The 15348-nt window shown below is 44.4% G+C and overlaps 2 protein-coding genes across 2 annotated transcripts in view; one reads left to right on the forward strand and one right to left on the reverse strand.

Moving 5' to 3' along the window:
- LOC122547123 (class I histocompatibility antigen, F10 alpha chain-like) overlaps positions 1-15348 on the forward strand; it is a 929735-nt gene that overhangs the window by 20025 nt on the left and 894362 nt on the right. The gene's annotated exons all lie outside the window — the stretch shown is intronic.
- LOC148140834 (cytochrome P450 2K6-like) overlaps positions 13512-15348 on the reverse strand; it is a 31771-nt gene continuing 29934 nt past the window's right edge. The window contains 1 exon segment of the mRNA XM_087979605.1: positions 13512-14619. Coding sequence (XP_087835731.1) covers positions 14441-14619 — 179 coding nt within the window. The 3' untranslated portion in view covers positions 13512-14440.

Below are 15348 nucleotides of genomic sequence, written 5' to 3' on the forward strand. Positions count from 1 at the left end.
AAGGTTTAGGGGTGACTTGATAGAGGTGTACAAGATGATTAGGGGTTTAGATAGGGTTGACCATGAGAACCTTTTCCACGTATGGAGTCAGCTATTACGAGGGGGCATAGCTTTAAATTAAGGGGTGGTAGGTATAGGACAGATGTTAGGGGTAGGTTCTTTACTCAGCGAGTCGTGAGTTCATGGAATGCCCTGCCAGTAGCAGTGGTGGACTCTCCCTGTTTATGGGCATTTAAGCGGGCATTGGATAGGCATATGGAGGATAGTGGGCTTGGATCGGTGCAACATCGAGGGCCAAAGGGCCTGTACTGCGCTGTATTCTTCTATGTTCTATGTTCTATCAAGATTCGATAATCCATTTACAGAACAAGTCTCAATGGTCTTTACCCTGTCAAGGTGTTGTGTGCCAGTTTGATTTCAATTGTGCTATGGGCGACATTGGTGAGCTTTGTCCCCCTTCAAGTAGATCATGCTGCAAAAGAGGAAATGTTATCGTCCACTAATAATTTGTTTCCCTAAACTCACAATAGAATATTTGGTCGGGTTGAAGTGGTTTGTTATGCCCTAACTTCAGTAAAAGACTCCTTAACCCGTTTTTCCTCCTTCTGAATCCCAACGGAGGAGTATGGGACACTTCTAAAGTGTTTACTGGATATAATATTTCTTTTGAATATTATTTATCTCCACCTGCCAGTTGCTTTTGGACTTCCTCCAATAAATCCGGAGTAGCCGATCCAAATTGCTACAATGGTAAGGGATGGGGGTGCACTTACATAAATGTGACTAAGGCTATCCCCTGTGCAATGATCAAATGTACCAGACACTTCTGTTCCCCTGAAGGACCTCGCATCTCATGCATATTCCTTGAGGAGGAGTGTGTCTCTGTTATCACTGGTATTCAGGCCCTTTGTGGAATGGGTAATAGCATCCACCTTTATTATGAGACCCCTAGTGGCAGCCCCATCTTCCCAATTGTGGGATGGAAGGAACCATTCTGGGACATTAACCGCATCTCTTACTGAAAGACCCACCTTTTTCTATTGAACAGCGTTCACCCCAAGCGCTCAGGACAGCCGTACTTTGTAGCTGTGGACTACCCATATGTTCCAGGAAGTGACAAAGACAGGCCTGCTTCTTACTGGGAAGCTCCTTCCATTATCGATACTAAACCCACTTATTGTTTTCTCAGTCACATTAAGGCAACTAGCTTCCTTGGCCTTAATGAAATCGGTCCTCCCCATGCTGGAGCTGTAGGGACACATTTTCCGACTACAGTTCCCTGTCCGATTACTTGGGAATGGGATCGGGATTTCCCTGTTAAATGTTCAGTCTCACCTGAGTTATGCGCACATTGGAGGAATGCTCAGACTTTGAGCTCCAACTGAGACTGACTGTCTGGGGTGTGCATTCCTTAGTACCTTTACCTTAGGAGGGTCTGCAGGCATCATCAGCCATCAAAATCGAAATGATCTCATTTGCGGTCTCACCCTCTTGGGTAACAAGACAGCCGCTGCCCTGGCAGGAATTAGGCAAATGCTTTCAGAATTGCGCCTATTTTCCCAACAAAACCGGTACCGCCCTCGATTACACACTGGCAAAGGAAGTGGAGTTTCTGCCGTAGTCAAAGGCAAATGCATTATGGGGGTCACTGACCTCATCGAAAATATTACCAACCATGTAGATAACATCGACACTTTGTCAGCCAAATGACTGAAGGTGCAGGATGGAGAGATTGGGGTTTTGGCTCATGGTACAACTGGCTGATCAATATGGCTATGTATGTTGTTATTGTTTTAGTTGGTCTTTTTGTTGGTATTGCTATTGTCAATTGTATTATTGCTAAAATGCTTCTGCTCCATTCATGGGGAACATGAGGAGGTGCCATTCCCTGCCCCTATTTCCTCCCTGGAGGAGGAGGAAGTAGGGCAGTCATAGAGTCATAGAGATGTACAGCATTGGAACAGACCCTTTGGTCCAACCCGTCCATGCCAACCAGATAGCCCAACCCAATATAGTCCCACCTGCCAGCACCCGGCCCATATCCCTCCAAACCCTCCCTATTCATATACCCATCCAAATCCTCTTCAATGTTGCAACTGTACCAGCCTCCACCACATCCTCTGGCAGTTCATTCCAGACACATACCACCCTCTGTGTGAAAACATTGCCCCTTAGGTCTCTTTTATATCTTTCCCCTCTCACCCTAAACCTATACCCTCTAGTTCTGGACTCCCAGACCCCAGGGAAAAGACTTTATCTATTTATCCTATCCATGCCCCTCATAATTTTGTAAACCTCTATAAGGTCACCCTTCAGCCTCCAACTCCAGGGAAAACAGCCCCAGCCTGTTCAACCCCTCCCTATAGCTCAAATCCTTGTAAATCTTTTCTGAACCCTTTCAAGTTTCACAACATCTTTCCGATAGGAAGGAGACCAGAATTGCATGCAATATTCCAAAAGTGGCCTAACCAATGTCCTGTACAGCCACAACATGACCTCCCAACTCCTGTACTCAATACTCTGACCAATAAAGGAAAGCATACCAAACACCTTCTTCACTATCTACCTGTGACTCCACTTTCAAGGAGCTATGAACCTGCATGCCAAGGTCGCTTTGTTCAACAAAACTCCTTAGGACCTTACCATTAAGTGTATAAGTCCTGCTAAGATTTACTTTCTCAAAATGCAACACTTCGCATTTATCTGAATGAAACTCCATCTGCCACTTCTCAGCCCAGTAGTCCATCTGGTCCAGATCCTGTTGTAATCTGAGGTAACGCTCTTTGCTGTCCACTACACCTCCAATTTTGGTGTCATCTGCAAACTTACTAACTGTACCTCTTATGCTTGCATCCAAATCATTTATGGAGAAAGTGAGGACTGCAGATGCTGGAGATCAGAGCTGAAAATGTGTTGCTGGAAAAGCGCAGCAGGTCAGGCAGCATCCATGGAACAGGAGAATTGACGTTTCGGGCATATGCTCCAAACCATTTATGTAAATGACAAAAAGTAGAGGACCCAGCACCGATCCTTGTGGCACTCCACTGGTCACAGGCCTCCAGTCTGAAAAATAACCCTCCACCAACACCCTCTGTCTTCTACCTTTGAGCCAGTTCTGTATCCAAATGGCTAGTTCTCCCTGTATTCCATGAGATCTAACCTTGCTAATCAGTCTCCCATGGGGAACCTTGTCGAAGGCCTTTCTGAAGTCCATATAGATCACATCTACTGCTCTGCCCTCATCAATCTTCTTTGTTACGACTTCAAAACAGTCAATCAGGTATGTGAGACATGATTTCCCACGCACAAAGCCATGTTGACTATGCTTAGCAGTCCTTGCCTTTCCAAATACATGTACATCCTGTCCCTCAGTATTCCCTCCAACAACTTGCCCACCACTGAGGTCAGGCTCACCGGTCTATAGTTCTCTGGCTTGTCTTTACCACCCTTCTTAAACAGTGGCACCATGTTTGCCAGCCTCCAGTCTTCCGGCACCTCACCCGTGACTATCGATGATACAAATATCTCAGCAAGAGGCCCAACAATCACTTCTCTAGCTTCCCACAGAGTTCTCGGGTACACCTGATCAGGTCCTGCTTCCATTCAATTGGACTAATCTAACCCATGTCCTCACATCCTATGATGTGGTCATGAAATGACCAAAGTGGGGAGATGAGGATCTAAAATCTGGATTTAGGCTGTTATCAAGAGTAACCATTTTATGCGTGCTTTTATTAACCACAAATGGCTTCTTATGCAAAGTAACATAACAAAATGACTTCAGGCTGCAAATTAACACTATGTTTGAAATGGCTTCTCACCCGGCTATAGGCTACATTCCTGCCTTGTTGAGCTAACCAGTCAAAGATAAAGCAGAACAATGGATCCCTGACTGTATGGAATTAACTAAGCTAGATAGGACATTACTAACCATCCAAGCTAACCGTGAAATGTAGGTGGGAAGAGAATGTGTGGTAAATAACTTTGTTTCCCATGAAATATCATTGGGTTAGCCTGCTGTCCATTATGTCATTTTATTACTGGATTTATTCATTGGATTCATTCTGCGATTAAGGCTGTACTATTTCTTAAGAACATGTAAAACTTGCCTTTGTTCCAAGTGAAATTGCGCAGGTTCTCCAAGGAACACAGAAGTCTTTAACCTCTGTATTGCTGGACAAACCTGTGCCTGGCGTCAAAATAAACTGTGAAATCTTGCTGAAGCAGACCCTATTCCTGTAGATTATTTAACCGATTGCGGAACCAAGAGACCCCTCCTGGGGAGGGGGTTGAGATCCTCAGGCCAGTGTGGTCAAGCTTGTGGATCTTGGGTTGGAGGTAGAACCAGTCAGTGTGGCATTCCTTAACAGCTTCCAATCTTATAGTTTGGGAACGCCACACTGGCCTGTTTTACCCCCTCCCCAAGATATACAAGCCTGACTTCACCGGCCTACCCGTTATCTCAGCCTGCTCCTGTCCCTCGGATGCTGCCTGACATGCTGTGTTTTTCCAACTGTATTCTTTGCTCCTGAGACAGTTAGCTCACCAACCTATCCCACTCCTCTAGGACTTTCTCATTATTTAATGTAGTTTGAGCCATATCAAGCTCCATGACATTTGGATTTGGTTCCTCACTCTGCGAGGCAGTAACTAATATCTGTTTCTCCAGTTCCCAATCTCTATTTTAGTAAGGTTTCAATATATTCATGTGACGTACCTGATACAGTTTTTTTTCTATACAGATGTTTTACTTGACTCCACTTTGTCTCAGTTTGATAGTGACCACTAAACCTGGCTTTGAAGGGATTCCTATCACTGGTAACAATAGTAATAAGTCATCCCCACAGGAACATGTCTGAATAGTAGAGTTTTTTTCTATCTGCTGTTTTGGAAAATGTAGCGGGTGGTGGATTCTCAGGGGAATGTAGCACAAACAGTCAAGACTGGCTCTAATGCCATGAGGGGTTCATCTGGTTCCAAGAGATCAATTGTATTCGGGAACTCCCTAGTCCGAGGTACAGACAGATGTTTCTGTGGCCAGCAGTGAAAAATCCCAATAGTGTGTTGCTTCCCTGGAGCCAGGATCAAGGATGTCTCAGAGAGGGTGCAGAATGTTCTCAAGAGGGAGTGGGACCAGCAGGAGGTCATTGTACACATTGGAACCAATGGCATATGAAGGGAAAAGGCTATAATTTTGAAGGTAGATTACAGAGAGTTAGGCAGGAATTTGAAAAGGAGGTCCTCAAGAGTAGTAAAATCTGGATTACTCCCAGTGCTACGAGCTAGTGAGGGCAGGAATAGGAGGATAGAGCAGATGAATGCATGGCTGAGGAGCTGGTGTATGGGAGAAGGATTTGAATTTTTGGATCATTGGAATCTCTTTTGGGGTAGAAGTAACCTGTACAAGAAGGACAGATTGCCCTAATTAGAAGGGGACTGATATACTGGCAGGGAAATTTACTGGAGCTGCTCGGGAGGATTTAAAATAGTAAGGTGGGGGAGCGGGGTGTGACCCAGGGAGATAGTGAGGAAAGAGATCGATCTGAGACTGGTACAGTTGAGAACAGAAGTGAGTCAAACAGTCAGGGCAGACAGGGACAAAGCAGAGAACAAGGTAGGACTGATAAATTAAACTGCATTTATTTCAATGTAAGGGCCTAACAGGGAAGGCAGATGAACTCAGGGTATGTATAAGAACATGGGACTGGGATATCATAGTAGTTACAGAAACATGGCTCAGGGATGGACAGGACTGGCAGCTTAATGTTCCAGGACACAAATGCTACAGGAAGGATAGGAAGGGAGGCAAGGGAGGAAGGGGGAGTAGATAAGGGATAACATCACAGCTGTACTGAGGGAGGATATTCCCAGAAATATCCAGCGACGTTATTTGGGTTGAACTGAGAAATAAGGAAGAGATGATCACTTTATTGGGATTATATTATAGACCCCCTATAGTCAAAGGAAAATTGAGAAACAAATTTGTAAGGAGATCTCAGTTATCTGTAAGAATAACAGATTGGTTATGATAGGGGATTTTCACTTTCCAAAAATAAACTGGGACTGCCATTGTGTTCAGGGTTTAGATGGAGAGGAATTTAAGTGTGTACAAGAAAACTTTCTGATTCAGTATGTGGATCAGAGAAGGTGCAAAACTTGACCTACTCTTGGGAAATAAGGCAGGGCAGGTGACTGAGGTGTTAGTGGGGGAGCATTTTGGGGGCAAAAACCATAATTGTATTAGTTTTAAAATAGGGATGGAAAAAGATAGACCTGATCTAAACGTTGAAGTTCTAAATTGAAGGAAGGCTAGTTTTGATGATATTCGGCAAGAACTTTCAAAAGTTGATTGGGGGCAGATGTTTGCAAGGAAAGGGATGGCTGGAAAATGGGAAGCTTTCAGAAATGACGTAATGAGAGTCCAGAGACAGTATATTCCTGTTAGGGTGAAAGGAAAGGCTGGCAGATATAGGGAATTCTGGATGACTAAAGAAATTGAGATTTGGCAAAGAAAAAGAAGGAAGCATATGTCAGGTATAGACAGGATAGATCGAGTGAATCTTGAGAAAAATATAAAGGAAGTAGGAATATACTTAAGAGGGAAAAGGGGACATGAGACAGCTTTTGCAAATAGAGTTAAGAAGAAGACAAAGGGTTTTTCCAAGTACATTAAGGGTAACTAGGGAGAGAATAGGACATCTCAAAGAGCAGCAAGGCAGAGTTTGTGTGGAGCCACATGAGTTGGGGGAGATACTAAATGAGTATTTTGCGTCAGTGTTTACTGTGGAAAAGGACATGGAAGATATAGAATGTAGGAAAATAAATAGTGACATCTTGAAAAATGTCCATATTACAGAGGAGTAAGTGCTGAATGTATTGAAATGCATAAAAGTGGATAAGTCCCCAGGATCTGATCAGGTGTACCGTAGAACTCTGTGGGAAGCTAGGAAAGTGTTTGCTGGGCCCCTTGCTGAGATATTTGTATCACTGATAGCTACAGGTGATGTGCCAGAAGACTGGAGGTTGGCGAATGTAGTGCCACTGTTTAAGAAAGGTGGTAAGGATAAGCCAGGGAACTATAGAGCAGTTGGTGGTGGTCAGGTTGTTGGAGGGAATCCTGAGGGACAGGATGTACACGTATTTAGAAAGGCAAGGACTGATTAGGGATAGTCAACACAGTTTTGTGTGTGGGAAACCATATCTCACAAACTTGATTGAGCTTTTTGAAGCTGTACCAAAGAGGATCGATGAGGGCAGAGCGGTGGACGTGATCTATAGGAACTTCAGTAAGTCTTTTGACACGTTCCCCATGGAAGACTGGTTAGCAAGGTTAGATCTCATGGAATACAGGGAGAACTAGCCATTTGGATACAGAACTGGCTCAAAGGTAGAAGACAGAGGGTGATGATGGAGGGTGTTTTTCAGATTGGAGGACTGTGACCAGTGAAGTGCCACAAGGATCGGTGCTGGGCCCACTACCTTTCATCATTTATATAAATGATTTGGATGTGAGCATAAGAGCTATGGTTAGTAAGTTTTCAGATGACACCAAAATTGAAGGTGCAGTGGACAGTGAAGAAGGTTATCTCGGATTACAATGGGATCTTGATCAGATGGGCCAATGGGCTAAAAACTGGCAGATGGAGTAATGTACCAGCCTCCACTACTTCCTCTGGCAGCTCATTCCATACACACACCACCCTCTGCATGAAAGAGATGCTGCTTTGGTCTGAGGGGTGTAATTGTGGCCGTGACATTGATAAGGAGCAGAGACTATTGGCGGAGTGTCTGTGATAGACTATAGCGAGGCTGGAACCACCCTCCAAACGTGTCTATCCTGTATCCCACCGATTGCCACCAGAGGGGGGTGTTGTCCCCATAAGCGGAGGGGGCCCCTATCAGATTCAGGAAGGTCGGAGGGATGTGAAAGGTCATGACAGCAGCAGAACAATGTTGATGCAACCACCATTCAGCAGCGTCTGAGTCATTAAAAGGTACGGCCCTCCAGGGAATCCCACCTTTAGAATGGAAAGGAACGTGTGCACAAACCCAGCAGCCAGAGTGGCTGACCTACCGTGTGTAAAGATATGTATATAATTAAACCTGTTGGACTATAACCTGGTGTTGTGTGATTTTTAACTTTATATAAAGAAAGGCATTAAAATGCAATTCTTTCTTAGTTGAGGCCACCAGGTTATACTGAGGACCCCAGTCAGATAAGATCGACATCAGAAAATCAAGCAAAACCAATGTAATAACTGCAAAAACAATCAGTTGGGGACATCTGCGGCGGTGGGTTTTCCAGGTAATGCAGCAGGAATCAGTAGATGTTCTCCTTGGGGTGGTCCTCCCTTGCACTGCGTCCCCTGTGTCCATACGGCCTCCCCTTGACCTTGATCGCTGAATGGGTGACCAGCAGGACTAGGAACGGGCCTTTCCACCCAGGCTCCAATTTGCCCCGGGCCTAATTCTCAGGCCTGGTGTACCTGTGAATGTAAACTTTGAAGAGTTTTGGTTAACTGATGCAAATATTTCCCACTTGTCCAACACTGTAGTGGCAGCTGTATCAGTCATTGGGATAGTTTGATTCATCTACTAAATACATCCACTGTTATTAGACAATATTCAGAACAATGTGCACGAGGTGATTCTATAAAAGCAAGTTGTGGACAAGTAAAAAGGCCCACCAGACAAGGAAGGGGTTAACAACCGCAGGGCATCCCTCTTACAGCGTGCGTCTCGTTTGTTTACAAATTAAACAACGCGTCAGCTCTTTTCCTGGCTGCTTTCTGGAAATCTGGGTACCACCGTGTTTGTAACAGAGTATTAACCATTCCCTCCTTGCCCAAGTGTGTACAAATATGCACATAATCAACTACAATAGGCAGCAGCAACACAAACTTGTCCAGCAGGAGTCACCCACATTTTGGTTTGAGTATTGAGGGAGTACTCTATTTGAGTCCACGGTTTGTGCTGTTCAGCAGAGGGCTTCCCCTGTGATTTCTGTACTTTACCCAGGTCTGGCATACCTGTCCCTATATTGTCTCTATCTGGGTGTTGCTGGGGACCCAATGGAACCAGAAGTTTGGGGTGTAAGGCTGCATGCTGGGCAGCAGCATCTATCTGCTCATTGCTTTGGAAACTGTATCAGTTGCCTCAGTGTGAATCGAACATCTTAATAACTGCCAGACTGATTGGACAAAACAGCATTACTATAATGCCATCCCGTGGGTGTTAACAATCCTTTATGTTCCCACAAGGCTCTGTAATCATGGGTCACCCCAAAAACACAATGAGGAGTCAGTATATATTCACAGATTTTCCTTTTGCCAGGATGCAAGCGTGTCGATCCCTGCATTTGCTCCAAGGTAACATTAAGGACACATCATTCCCTCGTGGCCATATTTCCACAGTAAAGCAAGGGCCTGCCATTTGTCCCTGGGGGATTTCACTGTCTTGTTCCCAGCCTCAAAGGTGTAGCACTGGGGCCTGTCTGTCCCCATTTGCAGGGTCCCCTCGAGAACGTGTTGATCAGCTGTGGTCGCTGGGTGGGCATCCGAGGTAGATTCCACTCCCAGTGAGTATCCTGGCGCCAATTAACCCTGTCAGGGCTGGGCACACAGCACTTGGAATCGCGAGGTTGCTGGATATAATCGGTTTTACCTGTGACTTGTACCGTGGTTCAGTCTGGTTCTGGCCATCCCAATAGAAAACCACCATTTGTCTCATTGGCGACTGGAAAATCCTGGACTAGTTCATATTGTGTGTTCGGATCATGTTAGTGACATCAGGAGGAAAACATTGTAAAAGCATAGGGTTAAACAAAGGTGCATCAGCTCCTTGATTATTTTTTCAATTGTGGGCTGTATACCACTTCCATCAAACAGATGGCCACTTATTTCAGTCCTATAACACAAGCCATTCGTATTCAGGCTGCTCCCAGAATCTCACTGTGTTTATATCTGTATCACCCTTGGACATATTGAGCAAAGTGGGCTGGTTTGTTCTTGTGGTCAGGGGCATGTCTCATTAACATTACTCTGATTCCCAGGAAGGCCCCTGGTTTAGGATGGCACAGGCCACTCATCCCCATGATATCGGCAATGAAGGCTGGATACTTCATTTTCAAAAGAAGGAAAGGTTTGTAATAAGGGTGGGGGGTGGGATCTATTAGGAGATGTTAGGGGCTCAGTAGGTATCCAGGAATAAAATCCCCATCCTCATCGCTATCAGCATCATCCCCATCCTCAAATAGGGTCTGTATGCCAGACATAGGCTGGGGATTCCGAATAGAATCTAAGTTCTGAATTTCACAGCATTGTTGCTTTAACCCTGTTTGTATATTCCTCAGCCTTAGTCGCCTTACACTGTTTCACATGGCGCTTTTATTGTTTTCATCTACCCATTCACAGTCAGCTATGACCACCTCCCACCTTTTGGAAGTTCCATCTACTATACATACCTCTGTTCCTCAATCACAAGCAGAATTCCTTCAACTGGCCAGTAAGGGATCTTTCCATTCTTTAGTTCGCAACGAATCAATGCGGCCATGCTTCAAATTACCCATGAGGCAATGAGGCAGGTCACTGACAATGTGTAAAGGAATAAAACCAAGCGATCCTGCCAATTCATTCTGATTTTGTGATTCAGGGCTCATACAATTATCAACTGGAAATTCATTTATTCAGTATTCAATATTTCAAATGAAAAATGTACACAGTTTCCAACTCTGAAATCCATTATCATTACCTGGTTCTAGTCCCTTAAATTAAATCCCAGATTAGGTTCTGTAAGCAGTCCTGACCAGTCATTGCTCATTGACAATGCTATAGGCCATGAAATGTCTACAGCTGCTGTAAAGGGTCTTGTCTACTCACATGGTAACAAAAAACATCTCATGCACAAATAATGGCCGAATCCAAAGACACAGATATTAACAATAGGATGTTAATTTTGTAACATGATTTATCACAACCTAATGTTGAACTGAAATTACAGTTGCCAGTGAGGGAGAGGAAATTGCTCTGGAATAAAGCTACGACTGGCACACCATAATGACCAATGAGACACGGCAGTCTTAAAATTAAATGGAAACAAACAAGTCTGAAATAAAAATTAAATCTGCTGGCATCATTTTCTGAAACCAATGCTGTTAGTTTGAGATATTTTGGATCTATCTTTATACTTCCAGTTTTCCAAATTAAAGTAAATTAAATAAGGTTCATGCAATTCCTCCACTCACTGAGCAAATATTAAAGTCTCAGGTGATTTTCCTCAATGCCAGGCTTAGATTATAACTAAAACTGTGCAGAAATGTGCTGTCATCCTGGTACAGAATGATTCTGCACCTCAGGCCCAGATTTAGGGCTACTGCTTCACTTCCTTTAATCAATTCTATGACAACGTTCTGTGTTGAATCTGCACATATCTCTGTGCAGATCTGGACTTGGATCTCTGCTGATTCACTATTTGATCAGTAACGTAGTTGGCAATGAGGCAGCACCAAACGGTAATGAATATATATCCAGGAGCTATCTGACTGTACTGTCACACCACCCACTTCTGCACTTTGAGTTCCATTTTCCAATTGAGCAGAAACCTGCGCTCATCCCGGAACAGAATGATTCTGCAGCTGAGGCCCAGGTTTAGTGTTACTGCTTTACTTCCTTTAGTCAATTCTTTCATTCGTCCAACAGGTAGGGGTGAGACGGGTGAAAATGAACTTTGGCAGTAGTATGAAAGTATGGGGAATTTGAGAGAAGGTTTATACTGATGTCAAATGGTGCAGAATCAAAGGAGAAGATTTTTTAAAAAGATTGTAATGTCGTCTTTCTCCATATTAAACTGATTTGAAATTAACTAAGATTGGCTTTCATGTAAGCATAAAAGAGATTAGTTAGAAATTGACAGTAGCGCAGTCAAGAACAGGGGTTAATATTTCATTTCATAATCACGGATGGATCCTTAACCTTAAAAGAAATCATCTTAAATTCCCAAAGGACAAATCAAATTCAAAACAGTCCTAGATCTGAAGCTCTAGGAACAAAACACAAACATTCAATCACCAACAAACAAATGTGCATTCAAACTGAATCACAAAGGGTTAAACTTGCTGCAAGCTGCAGGAAATCAGCACTGATTCTCTCTCTCTCTCTCTCTCTCTCTTTGTCTCTCTCACACACACACATATGAACATTTTAAGGGTAATGAGGCACTCACATTCCAAAACAGTTAAAGTTAAGGCATTTAGTCTCATAAATCCTGGCTGTGGCACACAGATGCTTAACCAAGTGTGTGAGAGTTGTATCACTGGCTAGCTTTCTTTTTTTTAACACGATAAAGGCAGGAACCACCCTCTCTATTCCATAAACAAAGGACAAACACCAAAACACACAGAACAAAACTATAGCAGACAAACAAGACAAAGCAGCAAAGCAAGACAAGCCAAGCTGAGTAGATACAACAGAGAAGATAATCTCGACCTAAAGCTTTCACGAAACAACAATCTGACAATGAACATCTAGACTAATGGTTTTTGCAAAACACTCTCGACATTCTCTAACCCTGACAGTCTCCTTAGAATATATCATGATGTTTCTTTGTTTTGTCTTTCACAGAATAATTTGGGAATTAATTTAGACAACGCCAATTTGACTGAAGTTGAGTCCCCGACTCATTTGAAGTATTTCCTTACGCAGGTCCCTGACCTGTTCGTGGGACTCTCCGACTCCCTTGAAGTCCCTGACATCTTTTTTAAGGGTCCCCGACTCTATTTGGGCCCTGATCCGCAGGTCCCTGACCTGTCAGTGGGAGTCCCTGACTGGAAACAAAACAAATCAAACTTGTGATTTTTCAAGGTAGGTCTCCATCTGGAATCTGACTTTTCTGGTATTTCACTGAGCATATCCCAGATCCAACCATCCATTTCCCCTCACCCCACCTTATCCCAGATCCAACCTTCCGTTTCCCCTCCCCCCACCTTATCCCAGATCCAACCTTCCATTTCCCCTCCCCCCACCTTATCCCAGATCCAACCTTCCATTTCCCCTCCCCACACCTTATCCCAGGTCTAACCTTCCATTTCCCCTCCCCCCCACCTTATCCCAGATCCAACCTTCCATTTCCCCTCCCCCACCTTATCCCAGTTCCAACCTTCCATTTCCCCTCCCCCCACCTTATCCAAGATCCAACCTTCCATTTCCCCTCCCCACACCTAATCCCAGGTCTAACCTTCCATTTCCCCTCCCCACACCTTATCCCAGATCCAACCTTCCATTTCCCCTCCCCACACCTTATCCCAGATCCAACCTTCCATTTCCCCTTCCCTCACCTTATCCCAGATCCAACCCTCCAACTGGACACCGCCTTTTTCACCTGTCGACCCTGTCCATCTCCCTTCCCACCAATCCACTCCATCCTCCCCACCGTCCTATCACCTTCACCCCCAACTTCATCGAACTATCGCATTCTCAGGTACCCTGCTCCCCGACCCCATTCCCCTCCCATTTATCTCTCAGCCCCTTGAGCTGCCTTGGGCCATAAACCTCATTCCTGATGAAGGACTGATGCTCCGAACATCGATTCTCCTGCTCCTCAGATGCTGCCTGACCTGCTGTGTTTTTCCAGCACCACACTCTTTGACTCTGATCTCCAGCATCTGCAGTCCTCACTTTCACCCTGTGATCACAATACGGCAACATTCTGTGTTAAATCTGCACATATCTCTGCACAGATGTGGACTTGGATTTCTGCTGATTCACTATTTGATCAATAACGTAGTCAGCAATGAGGCAGCACCAAACAGTAATGAATATATATCCAGGAGCTATCTGACTGTATTGTCACGCCACCAACTTTGAGTTCCATTTTCCAATAATGACATTGCCTTAATTGGATATAGAGCACATTTATTAGATATTTAATCATCACATCCATGATTAACTTTATTAGATATTTAGATTAATCTGATAGAGTTTGCAGCACCCTGAGGATTTGTATGTGATTGGGTAGGAGACTGACTAACGTAAGGTGGTCTCCCTAATTCAGAATCAGTGAAACATGCTGGTTATTGTTAAAGAACAAGGCTTAACCATTCGGTAGTTGCAATGTATCCATTTGAAAGCATTTCGCTAACCCGATTAAGTCAATGCTCCGTGTGTAAAGTTTTCTCAAACTGAACGAGTTGGATTGGTTGAGTGGTCAGTGGACTCACGCCTCTCGATGGGATTCCAGCTTCTTTATACAAGTGGAGAAAATGTTCCTTGGAATTGTTATCATTCATGGGAGAGTATTTCAGAGACAAGCTGATTCACTATTTGTGAATTACGATTTGTGCAAAAAGTAAACGATTGTGTCACAGCTAGCATAGAGATAGGATAATCAAGTCCCACCTTTATAAAGCCAGCAGTGAAAGACCGACTGGGCCTGTCGCTGGGTCCCATCAGCGAGACACAGCACAAACCCAGTGGGGTTTCGGGTTGGACACTAAGCCGATTCTCGGGCTGGTGTCCAGGTCTGTCACACCTGGTGGGGCCTGGAAGTGGAACTTCTGCAGCAGGGTGGTGAAGAACAGGAAAAGCTCCACTTTAGCCAGTGCCTCACCAGCACACACCCTCCGACCTGAAAAAGAACAGGGGACGGTCAGTACCTCACCCACACACACAGACACAGACACAGACACAGACACACACACACAGACACACACAGGCACACACACACAGACACAGACACACACACACACACAGGCACACACAGAAACACACAGACACACACACACACACACGGTTCGTTCATAAACAGGTGGAGTCCATTCGCTCACTCGACCCCCCTGCCCCTTTCAGTAAGATCCTTGCTGATCCTTTCCCTCCACTCTGCTCTCCCACACAAACTATTATGATCCCAGCTCATGGTATTATTCCGTTAGGAAAGAAGACAGGGAAAGTGACTGAGGTGGGGGAGCACTTTGGGCTGTGTGATCAGAATTTCTATTAGTGTTAAAACAGTTATGGAAAAGGATAGAACTGATCAAAAAGTGAGAGTTCTAAACTGGAGTAAGGCCGAGTTTGACGGTATTAGACAGGAACTTTCAAACATTGATTGAAGGAGGTTATTCACAGGTAAAGGGTTTGTTGGATAGTGGGAGGCCTTTAGGAACGAAAGTTCAGAGACAGTATGTTCCTGTTAGTGTGAAGAGCAAGGCTGGTAGGTGTACAGAATGCTGGATGACCAGAGAAATTGAGGCTTTGCTCAAGACAAAGAAAGAGGCATTTTATCAGGTATAGCCAGTTGGGATCGAGTGAATCCCCAGCAGAATATAAAGGCAGTAGGAGTATACTTAAGAGGGAAATC

Source organism: Chiloscyllium plagiosum, unplaced genomic scaffold, assembly GCF_037043375.1.
Source record: "Chiloscyllium plagiosum isolate Xiang-an unplaced genomic scaffold, Cpla_swu_hap1 HiC_scaffold_35, whole genome shotgun sequence".
Classification (NCBI taxonomy): Eukaryota; Metazoa; Chordata; class Chondrichthyes; order Orectolobiformes; family Hemiscylliidae; genus Chiloscyllium; species Chiloscyllium plagiosum.